Source organism: Syngnathus typhle, linkage group LG1 (genome assembly GCF_033458585.1).
Source record: "Syngnathus typhle isolate RoL2023-S1 ecotype Sweden linkage group LG1, RoL_Styp_1.0, whole genome shotgun sequence".
Classification (NCBI taxonomy): domain Eukaryota; kingdom Metazoa; phylum Chordata; class Actinopteri; order Syngnathiformes; family Syngnathidae; genus Syngnathus; species Syngnathus typhle.
The window spans coordinates 12355808-12373226 of NC_083738.1; the positions used below are offsets into that span (position 1 = coordinate 12355808).

Consider the following 17419-nt stretch of genomic DNA (forward strand, 5'->3'; position numbering starts at 1 on the left):
CGACAGTGTGAAACATGAGGGGGAATAGTCAAGAATGTTAAATTTGCTACATATAAACATTATCAGGCATATCATTTGTATTTTATTGTGCCTTTATTTAGTCTGATAACAAACAAGTTATTCTTAATAACATTCTCATAATAATCTGAATCAGTCTGCCTGATTCCACATTTGAAGTTGGAGGTTGTCAGCATTCCTCTGCGGAGTTTGTCTGTGCTCATGTGGGTCTTCTTCAGGTAATCTTGACTTCCTCCCACATTTCAGAAACATGACCGGCAACTCATCCAGGGTGTACCCCGCTTCTTGCAAAATAATACACTGATGCATGATACACATTTTTATTCTTAATGAATAATTTGTGATAAGACAAATAAGGTTTGTATTTGTAATGAGAATAAAAAATAACTGACGACAGTCTATAAAATATTACTTATCAAAAATAGCACAAAACAATCTGGCTTATAAAACAGACACGACAGAGTCAGTTCTTTAAGCATGCCATTATTTGGGGTCATCAGGACCAACAAAGCAAAATAAACAAGGCCACGTCACCTTATTTGGTGTCCATGAAACGTATGTCCATGATGAGCAGTGTGTGCCTGGGCAGTGGTCTGGGTGCCGGGGACAAGACTTTCATCACCTGTGCTTGTGTGTCTACATTGGTCACTACAATAAAGCCACACACAGGACTCTCCACAATTCCTTTTTTTGCCCCCTCCTCTCCATCCTCTGCACTGCTAACACTTAGCACGTGATAGGTGAGATCTCTTCCTGGTGTCACGGGAACCAGCTTCAGTTGAGTGTCATCCTGAGACATTCCCAAGGGCAGGCATGAGTCCGGGATGGAAGGTGCCCCGATTTTATAGATGCGGACATCAGAGAAACGCACTTCGTATGAGAAAGGGTAGAAGGACACTCCACGGAAGCCATAGAAGTATTCCCGGATTTTCTCATCCCGAACGTCGCGTCGGCACTCTTTGGAGCGCTCCACCACTCCCCCCGACTTGGGCAGGAGCACGACGCGGACAAAATGAGGAAGATCCCGTTTTAGTTCGTTGTACAGCCTCTCGTGGTCCAGCACCAGCACCACGTCTACCTCGAAGGCGGAGGCACAGTGGACCAAAGCCTGGTATCCAGAACCCTTCACCCAGCCACATGTGTTGATGATACAGCCACCCACGCTCGCCTTCCTGTTCACTTCACAGCGCTGCGAAAAGACCTCAGCTAGGCAGGATGTCAACTTGTGGGACACAAAAATATTTCAGGTCATTGGGGTAATCAAATACACTGGAAATAAAAAAGTTGCCACCTCCCTCATCCAAGTTTTTATGATATGAAAAATGAGACCATGACCTATTTAAAAACATTTTCTAACATTCCGAACAGTACAACTTGATACATTTTATTGTCTTAAATATTTTTGATCGAGGACATAAAAGTAATTTTGATTGAGTTCCATAAATGTGCACACCCTCATAACCAGTATGTGGCTGTCTGAAGATTTTAACCCATCACAAAAGATTAAGTGAGTTGTACAGGTTATAGTCATGGTGGCTTAAGATCAGAAATTATTTATCATTTTGGATGTCATTCTGCAAAGTGACATTTGAACAAAGGTGTGCAGACTATTTATAACCATGCTAGCTACAGTAAATGTGAATTTTGCTTTCGTTTAACATTCCAATGTTTGGTCTGGTTGTCACCTTATTGTAAAGTTTGATGTTGGTCCCTGGAGAAGTGGATCCAAAGTGGTAGACCAAGGGAGCCTGCACTGAGAAGCCTTCCTCCACATCTGCTGGACGTTCGATGCACAGAGCCGACACTGTCCCTGGGACCGACACCTTGAGAAAAAGTGAAGTACTTCAAATCAAACACATTTCATGAATACCAAATATATTTCACCGGGGAGATTTTCAATCCATCCATTTTCTGAACCCTCACTAAAGAATGTCACTATTTACACCAGTCCTCCTAAAAAAATCCGCCAGATGATATAATTATTACATAACGAACAAATTATTTCAATTTCACGCTATTTTCAATAGAAAATTAGCATCACAAATATTGACAACGATGTGTTTGACTTGGAGGTTCCACTGTATTGTTTTTTCATAGCCAATGAATCTGAAATTTAAAAATAAATAGTGCTTCTTCCTTTCATGCATGACGGGTGTGTGCGGAAGGTGCAACAGTACATACCCCGCTCTGGCCGACATCCAGTTCCACCAGCGTGGGCCTCCTGCCCACTCTCACAGCGTAGCTCAGTAAGAGTCGACACACCGTCGACTTGCCCACGTCTGTAGGTCCAACCACCATCACCTATGAAAAAAGAAACAATCATTTACCCCATTGATATTCATTTAAATGAGATTAATCCCTCCAAGGCACCTCAAAACCGTACGTTTGTTATTTAATATGTAAATAGCTCTCTATATTGAAATTATAACGTATTTAAGAAAAACAAATGTACCCTTGGCCCTCTTTCATTGTCACGCTCTGCCTGTTTTCTCATCTGTTCCAGCGCAGCATGAGTGTTCAGGTAGAGCAGCATTGGAGTATCTTTGGACACATAAGCCACCTGGGGTAGTGAGGGAAAGAAGCTGATTACTGAGCATGATGAAAGGCCACACAAGCATTAAATGCCAACCAGGACAAGCATCGTGGTGACTGACCTCTGGCTTCCCGTATAGGTTCACACTGCAGCCTTGCCACGTGAAGACTGCAATCTTGGCACCAGCTCCAAAAGTGTACTTCTTGTTCCGGTTCAATTCTGAGCCAAACACTTCTGCCATTCCTGTGAGGAGTTCCAACTCAACCTGCTCTGCAGCCTCCCCTGCCTCCACCTCAAAACGAAGTTCAGTCTCCTTCTCCAGGTCAAATCTGGTGCCAACTTTACCTGGTTGCAATGGATCATCACCTGGCTTTTCTACCCCTTCTGTTGCCATGATAATGCTTGTATAAAAAGGAAAAAACGTGTCAACACACGCTGACCAAACGATATTGACTGAAGAACAATATAGAGATGGAATAGAAACCTTAGCATTGATAAGTTTCCTAGCATGATTTCCGTTGAATTCAGTTACAGTAGTATTTCTTCTCGTGTGGAGTTTGTAATTAGATTCGAGTCTTAAACAGTTGTTAACAAGCAATTGTTAAGTGCTAAACAAAGCCCAAATATAGAGGACGCTAACAGAAGTTTGCCCGTTATTTCAAGCCTATACGTCAACAAAATTTTAAAGATTAGAATAAAGTCACTTATATACATTGATACCATACTTATATACATTGATACCATACTTACATGTGTATTTAAGAATGTTTTCTGGCTTCAAACACTGGTCGTGTGGCCGTGTAAAAGTCGCGTCCTTATGACGTAACTACTAGCAACCAATAGGAGGAGAGGGTAGACTTGTTTCTTCCTGACTGCTATTTTTGCATTCAAAATATTTCTATTCAGTTTTGCTACATCTATTGTTCACTTTTCATTTTTTCTTAAAATATATCGGTGGTGGGGGTTTAGGGATAACCTTTCAACTCGGTTCTGCTGTTGAGCTAAATGCTTTGTAAGCTTTGCACATTTGTATGAATTTTATAGATACAATCGATGTCCCGAAACATCACGGCGTTTTTATTCAATTTTAATGATGTATGGAGGATTAGTCATTTATAAAATAGTCTTGTGACTACCTCAGGTTAGTCCCATACATTGCCTCGTGATAAGTACAGAAAACAAATAATCCCATGAAAATACACACACACCTACAAAAAAATTAAAGTTTTTATTTTGCAAAAATTTAAATACCAAAAATGTTGAACTTGAACAGACAAATTGCGCAACTGTGTTTGGTTACGGAAGCATTTGCTATAGAAAGCTCCAGTAGATGTCGCCAAGTGTTCATATACATATATGTGAATTGGAAAACTTGGTTCATCAGAGGAGAGAGACTGAGCATCCAGTTTGGTCACCTCCCCGTCATTCTATTTCCACAAGATACATTCATGAACAATTACCTGCACGAAAGAGAAGAGGGGTCTTTTAGGATGACAGTATTATCATAGGGAACTGAAAGTCTGTGTTTCCCAGCAACAGCCCTAAAAACGCCACTGCTCTAGAAGAGAGCTGCATGACGGAATGGGCCAAAACACCAATTCCAATTTGAGCAAATCTGGTCAAGACCTACAGGAAACCATTGACCTCTGTCATTGCCAAAAAGTGCATACCGTTTTTTTCCGTGTATAGTGCGCAAAATTTAACTAATTTATTGTCCTAAAATCTGGGGTGCGTATTATACATGGGTACAAAGAAAAAAAAATTAATTTTTTTTTTTTTTTTTTTTTTAAAGAAAGTCATGGTACAACAAAACCAACAACAGGACTGACCAACAAAGTCGTGGAACAAAAAGACAGGGTGACATTACCAAAGACAGGAACAGAATGACAGTAACACATGCAATGATCCAACGGTGAGCGAGGGGCAGACAGGACTTAAATACAAAACACGTTACATCGATTGAGGTGACACAGGAAGAGAGGGGCGACGCGAACAGAAACTATGGCAACCTAGACACATAGCAAAACTGGGGACGAGACATGACAAATCTCCCCCGAAATAAAACTCACCTTTCTTCTTGTTTGTTGTCAATCGCGCATCACATTCAGCCATCCTGCCCAACACACTTAGTAAAATTCATAATTGACGACACATCGTTTGATGCGATGGTGCAATCCTTGATGGTGTGTTATTGTCAAATATTGTTTGTTTTTTAATCTCCATCGCGGACCGGACGTCATACGGAGGCCGCCATTACAGATGCGCAGAACGGTTGCGCAAGACACGTCAGCTATATAAAGAGCGAGAGTTCAGTTCTCCACCTATTAGTTTCAATTCACAGTTTAATTAGCAGTTTCAATCAGCAAATAACAAAATGCGTATTACAGGTAATATTTTATTTCACAACACTTTGCCTTGTTCCTTTCGTCTCTGCTGTTCACTTCAAACACGCTCCATACGACCGCAATGCTCTTGTATCAGACGCTCGCTCGATCACCTGCTAGTTTGCTGTCTGTCACAATGTACCCTACACAAATCCGAAACATTTGTTGCGGCTCCGAGTCACGACGAGGGGCAAGTTTTGGTTTCCAAGGGTGTTTTTATTCCTCTTCGACGTCTCTCCCATACAGAGCCGCCTCTTTCCCGTGCGCGGTGGTGCGTTTATGGGCAGTCGGAGAAATCAACGCCAACAAAAAAAATTACATCTAGCCTAGTTAAGACCATACCAAAGACTATAAAAATGGGACCCATTGCCTCCCTGCGTGTGTGACGATCATTGGGACTTAAAAAAAATAAAAAATAAATTTAAAAAAATTCATAAAAATTGGGTGCGTATTATACATGGGTACAAGCTTTTTTCCAGCATCAGCATGCCATTTTTAGGGGTGCGTACTATACATGGGGGCGCACTATACACGGAAAAAAACGGTATTACAAAGCATTGAATTGAACTTGTTCTTGACTAAATACTTATTTTTCCTCTGTAATTTAAATATAAATTCTTCAAAAATCCTTCCATGGAATTTCTTTTTCACATTCCGTCTCTTACAGTTAAAGAGTACAGTGATGAAAATTGCAGAATTCATCCATCATTTTAAGTGGGAGAACTCACACAATCGGTGAGTGACTAAATACTTTTTTGCACCACTGTACCTTGGGACTGACCAATTTTGACTGAGTAATGTTATACCACATCTCTCTCTATACATATTGTTGCATCACATGTGCCATAACAATAGGCTGGTCATTTTTGACCGGGCGCAGCCAGCTCATGAGCGCTCATTGGTGTGTCTGGCTATGAACAACATTCAAAACCAAATGAAGTGCTGAACATATTATTTATTTCTTATTATTCGACCAAGCTCCAGTAGTACCGACCGGTAGATGCTTTTCGTTAGCCCGTCTACGGTATTTTGTAATGTATGTTTCACGCTTAGATTGACAGTAATGAGATGAAAATGACAAACCTTCACTTTGCATCTAGTCAGTAACGGCAGCCTCCTGTAAAGCAGAAACTACAACATCAGGGTCTGGAAATTTGAGCTTACGAGGTGGCCCCTTTTTTATTCCGGTCCATAGAGATGTTTCTATGAGACACAAAGGAAAGATGTCCTAATCTCAAACCAACTTTACAATAGGAAACGTAATGTTGATGAAGTAATTCTTATCCCAAATAAATAATTGAAGGAACAAGCAATATTTTAATGTAAATATAAGAGTATATAGCACAATTAAGCCCATTCCTTCAGCTCACCTTTGTCTCCATCTATGAGCGTGATCTCAAAGCTGTTCCTGCGAGGCTTCTCAGGGTTGAGGACCACAGTCAGTTCAGGGCGTGCAGCCAAAAGGGCAGCTTTTATCCCCTCGGCATTACGCCCATACACTCGTCAGCTCTTACTGCAAAACAATAACAGATCATCGCAAGGATATTAAATGTTAGTGCTGCTCAGCAAGTTGGTAAGAGTTTGAGTACAAATACTTAAATTTGAGTACTTGCCAATACCAAGTATGTGATAATGCCATTATGTCTCATACTTATGATGAATTTCAAATAAATGTTCAGAATCAACAACCATTCTTGAACATAGATTAGATTTCATTCAAATTTAACACAAGTCACAATTTGGCAGTTTCATTGCGCAGGCCTGTGTGCACTTAGACATATCTTCAACCAGCAGTCTAGAACCACCGGGCCATCAAGGGTTTCTCTCTATTACATGCGTGTATGATATACTTTTGATACATGTTACGATGCTACAGCAATTCGATTAACTCCGTTACCCATGCACAAGAAATAAACGAGCAAAACACAGACCATGCACATAGCTAGCTCTTCACAACATTCGTCAAGCGAGCAGTAATATATTATGTTCATTTTCATGAAATAGTACTTTGTTCTGCGGTGCCTAATGTGGGCGTATTCCTGGAGTAAGTCCGGCCTGTACCACTCATGCACTTTATATTAGTTATCTGTTGCACGATTAAGAGTTACCATGGTGACCATATTAAAGCATCTATTGCTCTTATTATAGAGAACCATCATCCTCTGGGCTGGGAGAGGACTACTCTACCACTGAGCCATGCCGCCTCCAATCAGCCCACCACCCGATGTGGTATTTTAATGTATGCTTACCAGTGTTCAATCACCACTCTTCTTTGGTCTTGGGGCTCAGGTACCCCTTCTTCCTTCGCCGTCTTGGCAGGTTTTTCCTTCTTTTCCTCGTCCTCAATTTTGCGCTTACTCCCACGGCGGCCTGGAGACGTTATCCAACACTTTGTTTACATCAATATTAAGCAAGGTGTTTAATTGAATAACATACAACAAAACGTAGACAGTACTGCTGAAAGCAGCGATTTGTGGTTTGGTATTTGAAAATTCTGAAATAATAAAAAGGTATTTGTAAAGACATAGGCTAGAGTACGATTGTTTAAAACAAACAAAATACACAGGACCAACCTGCTCCAGACGCCATTGTTGTTATGAAACTTTCACGGGTTAAGCGGACTGTACGAACATATTAGGTGATGGGGGTGTAGATGAAACCAATACTAAAGCTTTTGAGAACGAACGCAGCACGGATTGTCAACGTTTGTGGGTCCGGTGTCCAGTTAAAAAAGGAAAATTGGGGATTACGATTTTCCAAAGACCCCTTTTTAGCACCACACATTGAAATCTGGCCTGAAAACTTTATTGTTCAATGCAGCTGTTGCATAAAGCAGAAATGCAGTTTTGGAACGGGAGTGCGTCCTTAAAGTATTCACAACGTTTCACCTATATTACAATTTGTTGTTACTGCCTAATCCCAATATCAAATACATTCATTCTACACACAAGAAAGAAAGAAAGAAAGAAAGAAAGAAAGAAAGAAAGAAAGAAAGAAAGAAAGAAAGAAAGAAAGAAAGAAAGAAAGAAAGAAAGAAAGAAAGAAAGAAAGAAAGAAAGAAAGAAAGAAAGAAAGAAAGAAAGAAAGGTTCTTGAGTGCCCCAGTCAGAACCCAGACTTAAATCCAATCAAACATCTAAAAACCCTGAGGCTGGCAATTAAACGAGCTCCCACGATTTAGCAGCTCATTCTATTTGCTCACCATTTCATTTAATTTAATCGTTTTGTTGGTGCTCATTTCGATATGCTATCACAATAGCTCTGATTTAAATTGTGTCGTTCTGCTCAGTCACCATTCTGTCACTTGCAACTGAAAATCTTTGCACGAAAATGGCTGGTGTCCTTTTGTTACTTTTAGTCATCCCTAAATCTTCTATTGTGTTTAACAGCTGAAGTATGATATCCAAAAAGCAGATGAATATGCGAGAAAATCTGCCAAGTACCAGATTGGATGTCCTCAATTACTGTTGCTGTTCTTCAAATCCAAAACCACTACCATATGGGGGGACCAAAATAATCGCAATTGACATTTATAGAAACTGTGTGCATGTATATATTTGACGACATCAGAGGGCGTGACTGTGGCAAAAAACAAAGGCTGTCAAATCTCCTAGTGCGAGGCCATGTATGACTCATGCGTGCTCATGATGTTCATCTTTTATATTTTCTTGACAAACAATTCCACATTCACACTTTCACTCTTGGCTCAGTGTCAGGTTTTTTTGCATTGCAGCTGTTATGAGTTTATGTAGTCATGTTTCCTCATCTCACCATGCTCTCCTTTTTTCCCAAGTCCAAGCCAGGTGATGGTGCTCCTAGCTGTCACCCAGTGACATCAGTGTAGAAATGTCACTTGTTACTTATGCCATTTGTTATCTATATATGTCTAACTATTTGTTTCAAATTAGGTGTCTAGCCGCTAAACTGTAGGAAATAAGAGTAGGATCACATTTACCCCATCCAGCTTAACAATTAGACATTTAGTCGTTGACATTTTGGAGATGAAAATAGGACCTTAGGACCCAATAGGGTGCAGTCAAGAGGTGGCTAGATTGTTCAATGGACCTAATTAATAAATTAGAAGTTAATTACACCTCACAGGGAATTCTGGTGTCAGAAAGTCCGATAAGTTCAAGGAATAACAGCCATGGAATCTTTTGACAGTTAAGAATAATGCTGCATAAGAGTCACACAAAGTGACAGTTAACGTGATGACAAATGTGATAGGACTCGAATAACAAATGCATTGACATGGCAAAGTGAAAACAACATAGTGGAGTACACTGTCGGAGGGAGCCTTTTGAGTATCTACCCAGCTGTTCGATCAGAATGATTGATTAGGATAAAAAAAATTTAAGGACCATCTGAGGCTGCTTCTTTCCCCATGCTCACCCATGAACAGGCTCAGCAGTAGAAACAACAGATTTTTTTAGGTATTTAATTGACAGTTTTACGGTAAAGGTGAGGTACGATTGTATGAAATATTTAATTGAGAAGAACATCCAGAAATGAAGGTTTACCTTCAGTATTCACTGATTACGTGCTCACACATACTAATTTTGTTCGTTGTGGAATGAGAGCTGAGCGATGAAGGCGAATGAATTGGCACTCGTGTGGTTAGGAATGTGTATGTGTGTCGGGGGCAGTGTGAAAGGCCAAAATATTTTGGAGTCGGTATGAAAGGGTCACAGTTGAGGGTAAGGTTCCTTTCACAGGAGACTGGAATACCCAAGATCGATGAGTGACGAGTTATGACCTTTACTAACAGCTCATGGTTAATCAAAGGCACCATGAACAACAAAATAGTTCATGGAGAAGGCCCGTTTCAGTAACACGGATGGAAAAGACAGGACTAATATCAAACAATAGGACGATGGATGATATGACATGACAAACCTGGACTTACCCGACGACGACGTAACTGACTGTGGATAACAACCGAACATTTGAAACTTAAGCTTGCTTGTGGCAAGTGCGAGCTTTGCTTTGTTTCTGCGCGTCACTTGACTTATTGCAAACTTTTTGAGGTTTCTAACGGACCACGGCAAATTCATTACTTCGCAAATTATCGACGGTATTGAGGTATTACCTAAGGGGGGTGGTTGTCGTTATTTGGATAATGTGGACTTCAATTTTCTTTATTTGTGGTTCCTGAGAGGCCTCAGATTGCTGTCAGGGAGCAATTGGATACCAAAGTAGTTTGAGCTTTCCTAGTTAAAATAACCTTAAGTAGCATGCCTAGAGCGTGATTTAGGCTGTGCAGGTATAGGCCAAATTGTAGGCGTGACCAGAAAATATGGTTGGGGGAAGATTTTTGCATATTTACGGATGTCATCTCTTGTTAGACCATTTTCGGAACAATTATAAAGTCCCGAAGGGGGGGGATGTAGTGAAATTTGGATTCTATGCGTCTTTGTATGTTGCCTTTAGGTGATAAACTAGCAGCAGTGAGACTACTATAAGCTATTTTTGCGGTACAGAGAAGCTCTAGTTTCAGTAATGTGTAGGTACTTAGAATATGGAAGGGCCATTTGTCCGTGACCAGGAAAACCCTTGTCCATGCCCTTTTTAGGACATTGACAGCAACGAGTAGACTGAAACGCGAACGGCAGCTGTTACTCCAAGCCATGACATCAACGGTTTGGGCAAGTATAAGATAGGCTTGTCTGTCAGGAAGGGGGGCGAACATCTTTGCTTTTGGGGGCTGCGAACATCTTTGCCTTTGGGGCCACTCGAATTTTTGGAGAGACATCACTCTGACATAAGTTGAATAAATTTTTTCCCAATCAGCCGTGTGTCACTGGAGTGCTTCCTTCCCTGGGCCACCCATCGTCCATCGAGTATTTTATGGAGACCAGCAAAGCAACAAAGACCATTCACCACATGCAAGACATTGTGTGATGATTGGTCGATGGCCGTCTCCTCCCCACTGGGTGTTTATCGGCGAGTACAGCTGTTCTGGTGGTTGGGTTTGTCAAGCGACGCCCGACCACAATGACGAGGTGTTATTCTCGCCCTTCCCCAATCTCGAGATGTTTTTGACAGCTCTACGAAGAGTTATATGTAGCACTTAGTATTTAATGCATTATTACTTATTTCCATGTTGTCACTGTCTTGTGTTTTGTATTGTTATGCATGCTGTGCCTTGTCGCCTTAATGCGGTGGTTATGGCGACAAGGCAATTGTTTTTTTACACCTTAACTTTACTTTCAAACCCTGCTTAGAGTAAACGTTAGTGATATCATCATGACATCTCTGATTAAATGGTGAAATGAGTCTTTATAATACAATAAAGAGTCATTGTTACAGCGGCAGCGGTTGTGAAAGTGTTATCAAAATAAAGTTTTGTCAAATTTACCAACCTCAATGTCTTGACTTTTGTCACGCGCCTTGCTAAACTTTTCTGAGGTTAGTGACACTGTAAGCATATTCTTTAGTTCCCAGAAGACAGAGTCTGCTAGTCAAGAGGGGAAATTTGCAAACCAGTTTGGGGGCTGGGTCACCCAGGAAGTTCCTTCTGTCTGCATATAAAGGAAACCCTGATGATCTTCAAATGTATCTCCCTAGTAGACATTGAGCAGAATGTCTCATTCAACCCACATGCGTTCCTCCATTGGAGCTCTAGTTCTGCTCTTGAGCTGCTTTGATAACCTGGTCTTCGGAGAACTCAGCCAGGACTTCTCCAAATGTCGCAATTTCTTCTATAAGGGAACGCCACCGAGGGGTGTAAATGCATTGGGATACGAGCCCATATGCCAGTGCTTTAAGAACCAGTTCCGCTTTGCCACCATGTACCAGCGTCAGCATCGCACGCCTTTGTACTCGGCATATGTAATCAGCTCTGCAGATGAGAAAAGTCCCCTTTTTAAACGTCCTATCTCCTGGATGTATGAGCCGCAGGTAAGAAACAAACACTGAATCCTGCTTCATTTCGACAAAGAGACTGTAGTATTTTTCTGCAATCTGGCACATATTTTAGCCAAGAAGGTAGTCATGTTGATTTAGACGGAAGTAATGTCTTGCCACCATCTTGGGTCAGATTTGTGACAATTAATTATGTTTAGATGAATTGAGGCTCTTCATTTAGAGGAAAAATTGTTGTTTGTCACTATCCTGAGTTTAGACACTTGATTTTGACTAAAATTGTGCTTTGATATTTTGTGGCATCGATAGGCCTTCAGAAACCTTTAAAGGAGAGCATCGAGGACATGCAGAATTTCATTATTTGCTTTACAAAACATCTTTTCTCCCATACTTGAGACGTTTTTCAGTACAAGGCGTACCTTCTATTTTAGGTTGTATTCTTGAAATACTAACGTATGCATGCTCCATATAATGACAATAAAGCCCATTTTAATTCCCAATGTACCCAAGCGAGTGCATGTACTAACTTAAACTGCAGAAACGTTTCGTTTTTCTGAACAACTAAAATAAAGTGCCCTGTTTTTTTGTCATTCAGCTAGCCTTTTCCCACGGCAACACTGAAATGAAAACATTCGACAGATTAGTGGATAAGAACGTGATGAAAAGTCAAGCAGTGCCTCAGGATTACAAAAATTCCGGCTACACTCGGGGTCATCTCAATCCCAGCATGCACCAGAATACCAGAGATGACCGTGTGGCCACGTTCACACTGACCAATATTGTCCCTCAGCGGCAAGACTCCAACTTGGAGCTCTGGAAATCCTGGGAAGAAAACGTGCTCAAGATGTTCAAGGCCTTCTGTGAGGGTCCCATGTATGTGATTACAGGAGTCATGCCTTATGCGAATGGAGCTCGTTGGATCAAAAACAGGGTGTATGTTCCCGAGTACATGTGGTCCGCCTACTGCTGCCCGTCTTATAAGGCCAAGCTCCCACTGTTTCCAACGTACGCCGCTGTAGGCAGAAACGACCGCAACAGTGGTGAGGAGATTGTGCCGGTGAACCCCAATGCAAGAACCGCCTTGCGGGGCTACGATGTGAGGATGATGCCTCTGAACACCCTGGAGGGCATCCTGGCACAAAGGCTGAACATGCCCATCAGTTTGTTTGAGGGCCGATGTCAGTAGCTATGCATACTGCAAACGACCAGGTCTGTGATCACTGTCTTTAATCAACATAATCATTTTGTTCTGAATAGCAATCATTGCAATGTAATTCTGAAAGTAATACCTGACTGCTATTGATCTTACAATAAATCTGAACTGCAAAGAAACAACATCTGTTCCTCCCCCACATTCCTATTTTATCCCAATCATTTTCAATGGCAACTCCAAGTTAAGCACCCTCTCATGTCAAATCTTAACATGTTCAATCATTCATACTGTTTTTACAGCATTTACTTAAGGTGACTGTTAGTTCACTCGCCTGACTTCCATGCAGGCAGTTCAGGTTCAGTACCCACTCTGAGGGTGTGAATGGTTGGCTCTATTTGCCCTGTGTTAAGAGGCGACCAGTCCAAGGTGTTAATCCAGCTATAAAAAAAAGGAAACTTTAGATGAGAAGTGTTTATTTCTCAATGCCGACCATAGACAAATGTACAAAATACAGCCATTCCTCTAAAGTGGAGAAAAACACCGACCTCTTCCAAGTGTCAATACAAACATATAAATGTACATTTTATATTAATAAATACGTACAGACTTTATACAAATATGAATAGCTTCGGTTGAAATGATAGCTTGCCAACTAGCTTATAGCTGCTTAAGTTCCTTTAAGCTGCTTAAGCTGCAGCGTGAGCGGCTGTGGCGCCACATCTCCTTCTTGTTCCATGCCGTCCAGTCCGATGTACTTGGGAGGCAAGCCAAGCTTGCTCCCTAACGCCACCTCCGACGTGGGGCCTGCGGGCTGGGAAGCCGTCATAGCGGCCTGCTCGCAACCTCGCTCGGCCCTCAGTGCCGACTCCAGGCCCCTCAGCTCGTCCACGGTCATACCGCCCTCCGATGGGTCCACCGTGCCCATGTCCCAGTCATTGTCCTCTTTCTTGGCAGATGTGAGGCTCAAGGGATAATCTGCCAAGGAGATGCATGTGAAGAGTGAGCACCAAATACAGTGACCAAGCCACAACACTCTGGCCATTTGCACAATATATAATACTCAACACCAGGGCTGTGGACTCGGACACGGACTCGGGGACTCGGACTCGGTCGGACTCGGTCATTTTTGCACGTACAAGACCCACAATGCCCCGCGCGCAGCCAAGATGGAAGAACCCTGGAGCAGCAAGAGAACAATGTTTTGCCTCTAGATTTGGGGGAGGGGGGGGGGGGGGGGGGGAACTGAGCGTAAGTTACGATCAATGCGGCCACGTTGATTTGCACTTAGGCTAATGTTTACCTTATGTACCAATGTCAAGGACGATTATGTCACCCAGCTTATATCATTGATGTGTTTCGATAGTTGTGGGGTCGTCACTAATTATTTGTGTTTAGATAAATGTCTGAGCTATAATGGTGTAATTAATGACTAAAACTTGAAAGTATCTGTTTATTGTATTCGTTTATATGTTTAATAAAGACAAAGCCATCACAAAACTGTTGTAATTTTTTAGATTTTGATCTAAATTAGCCTTGAATAAAGACTAAGCAGTCACATGAATTAACAGAAAAAATGGACAGCCGGACTCGAACTCAGACTCGGACTCATGGTCAAGAGGCCGGACTTGGACTCGGTGCAAAAATCCGACCGAGTCCACAGCCCTGCTCAACACCAGTTTTGAATCTTGACATTCAGCTCCTAGGGAGAAAACACCAAGTTTTAGAAAAAGTAGTGAAGCATTAACCAGTTTACCAGTTAAGTTCAAAAGAGTGCATTTTAAGTGCCTCCTGATATTTCACCCTAAAGTCCATGACGCTTAACCTTTCAGTAGTGTATACACTTTGTGTACCACAATTCATGCACTGAACCATTTTTTCCCTCAAATTTCTAATTAGAGACATAAGTATAATTTTCAATATCTTGCCAAATCTGCCTTAGTTTTTGTCCACTACAGCTGGTACATCAGGTTTTTAACAATAATAATAATAATAATAATGTGTATTATAGTAATATATTTGATAATATTTATGAATTTTGGGAGAGGTTCAGCAATGTAGAGAAACAGCCCGACTTCTTATTATCAAACGGAAATTCATCAGATCACTAGCGCTAAGGTTAGGGTTAGGGTAGCGGTCCGCGGTCCAGTTTTTATTGGCCCGCAGCAATTTCTGAAAAGATAATTGAATATGGCCCGCACAAGAAGCTTGAGCTTCAGTCTCAGTTTCCACACTAGATGGAGCCCGCAACACAAAGCGTTTGACGGTCCATTAGCAACCCCCCCCCCCAAACAAATGTGTCAGTTTGTCTAATCCACATATGACGTGCAAAAGTGAACGTCACCAAAATCCGTCAATGGCACACCAACTCATAAGGGCCGACGCACGTTTGAAGCATCTGCATGTGCGTAAGCGAGAGACAGCGACAGCAAGAGAAAATTGGTGTCCAGGAAAAAGAATGATTGACAGCATACAACGCACGCACAAGGGAAGCGAGATCGGAAGGCCAGTGGGAAAATAGCACACAAACATTTTGGAAGACAACGAGTAGGCGCTGTGTACGCACATAATCAGAGTGAGATGACTTCCTCTTCGCTAATGGCATTTACATTCATAGTTGTCAAATCTAAAAAAAAACACACATTTGATTGAAGATTTCCATGGTTATTTACCAATGGTTGTGCTCCTGTTCATCATATGGTGACAATCACCAAGTATTTGACTTTGCTGTGAAATGTTTCACACCGTTTAAATGCCAATTCTTTTTTTTAGCCAAAAGTGTCTTGCTCCATTTATCGATCTTGAGAATTTGGCCCTCAGCTGCATGTGGAAAAAGCACAGAAACATTTCACAGCAATGAATCAGCAATATAACAGTTAGGATAGTGTTGAGGGGGTGTGTGAACTCCAGGACAAGTTCTCATCTCATCTACAAGTACATACATGACATACACTATACACTATTCCCCCCCTTACACACACACACACACACACACACACACACACACACGCACGCACACACACACACACACACACACACACACACACACATTTTGGATCAAATGATATGGTTCCAATCTGTACGTGTGAAGAGAGAATATCGTAATTTTCGGACTATAAATCGCTCCAGTCGCATCAGCCATAAAATGCCCAAAAAAGTGGAAAAAAACATGTATAAGTCGCTCCGGAGTATAAGTCGCATTTTGGGGGGCAATTTAGTCGACAAAAGCCAACACCAAGAACAGTCATGAACGAGCAACAACAGGCTAAACGATAGGTATGCTAACGTGACATAAACACAAACGAACGTCACTTGAAATTCAAATTACAGTAATCCCTTGCTACATCGCGGTTCGTTTATCGCAGTTTCTTTTTTTTGGGGGGGGGGGACATTTTTTGAAAAAAAAACACATAAGTCGCTCCTTATTGTAAGTCGCCCCCAAACTATGAAAAAAAAACGCGATTTATAGTCCGAAAATTACGGTAGTATCGTTATTTGTACAAACACACTGTCACACAAATGGCTCGTAATTCATGAACTCTCGCACAACAAACACGATGGACAGTGACTCACTCCACAACTGGAATCTTGCAGTGTCAAAACTTCTCTCGCACAAGTGACTTTAACAGTGGGATGAATTTTAATGTCTGTTTTTGGTGCATGTTGATGATGTTACATTGTTTTTAGTTCATTGTACACCTATGGAGCAGTCTCGGCTACTTGAGTCAGTGAAACAAAGGAACTCCCACTCACATGTCTGATAATTTCTTTATTTGAAATAAAAGAAAGAAAGAGAATGACTTGGCCGTTGGAAAACACAGAATGAGATTAATTATCAGATCAAATGCAAAAGCAGTTTGACAAACAATTGAGTAAACAAACGGCTTCCATGAGCTTTGTTCTTCACAGTTGTGTAATTCAATAAAGGTCTAATTGTATTGATACCAAATAAATACATAAGAAAACATAGAAATATAATTACCCAAGTCATGATCAAAGCCATCGCTAATCATCTAATGCAAAAACTAAATTCATTTAATTTGTTTGAATTTAGTTTTCATGTCCATTTCCAAATGCTGAACAGGGAAAAGTAAGACTAGGCAACAGCAGTGCAGAGAATCGTGTGATATTTGACGTGGCCTACGTCCTACGATGCGTGTTTCAAGTTCCTCGAGGTGTTTGAAGTTTCATGCACAAGCGTGGGCGGCTGTGCTGCTGGCACCTCCGGGATGGCACAAGACTAGCAATCTTTGAGGAAAGAGTCGCTCTTAGTTCCAAATCCTGTGCCTGGCCCCTCATTTTCTGTCAGCAGATCTGCTTGTATGTTTTCTGTTTTTAATTGCCAATTATTCCAAGCAGTCTATTTTCTTTATGCATTTATTCCAGAATACATTTTTTATTTTAATTTTTGTCCAATCACATTTCAGCTTAATCTTAACATCTTAATCTGCCCGGGGCCTTCGGAATCAGT

The 17419-nt window shown here is 41.4% G+C and overlaps 3 protein-coding genes across 3 annotated transcripts; 1 reads left to right on the forward strand and 2 right to left on the reverse strand.

Moving 5' to 3' along the window:
* Positions 1 to 324: 324 nt before the first annotated feature.
* clp1 (cleavage factor polyribonucleotide kinase subunit 1) lies at positions 325 to 3412 on the reverse strand. Its single transcript, XM_061285920.1, has 6 exons — positions 3302 to 3412; positions 2673 to 2952; positions 2471 to 2578; positions 2200 to 2319; positions 1704 to 1841; positions 325 to 1240 (listed from the first exon to the last, which is right to left on the reverse strand). The coding sequence occupies exons 2-6, from the start codon at positions 2943 to 2945 to the stop codon at positions 554 to 556; spliced, it is 1326 nt and encodes a 441-aa protein (XP_061141904.1). The 5' UTR covers positions 2946 to 2952; positions 3302 to 3412; the 3' UTR covers positions 325 to 553.
* Positions 3413 to 3764: 352 nt separating this feature from the next.
* selenoh (selenoprotein H) lies at positions 3765 to 7648 on the reverse strand. Its single transcript, XM_061285980.1, has 5 exons — positions 7509 to 7648; positions 7185 to 7305; positions 6306 to 6448; positions 6019 to 6138; positions 3765 to 4011 (listed from the first exon to the last, which is right to left on the reverse strand). The coding sequence occupies exons 1-4, from the start codon at positions 7522 to 7524 to the stop codon at positions 6032 to 6034; spliced, it is 387 nt and encodes a 128-aa protein (XP_061141964.1). The 5' UTR covers positions 7525 to 7648; the 3' UTR covers positions 3765 to 4011; positions 6019 to 6031.
* Positions 7649 to 11476: 3828 nt separating this feature from the next.
* On the forward strand, positions 11477 to 13133 carry LOC133161824 (endonuclease domain-containing 1 protein-like). The gene is made up of 2 exons (XM_061290477.1): positions 11477 to 11834; positions 12394 to 13133. Exons 1-2 carry the CDS (start codon positions 11517 to 11519, stop codon positions 12982 to 12984), a joined length of 909 nt encoding a protein of 302 aa, XP_061146461.1. The 5' UTR covers positions 11477 to 11516; the 3' UTR covers positions 12985 to 13133.
* The last annotated feature ends 4286 nt before the right edge of the window (positions 13134 to 17419 follow it).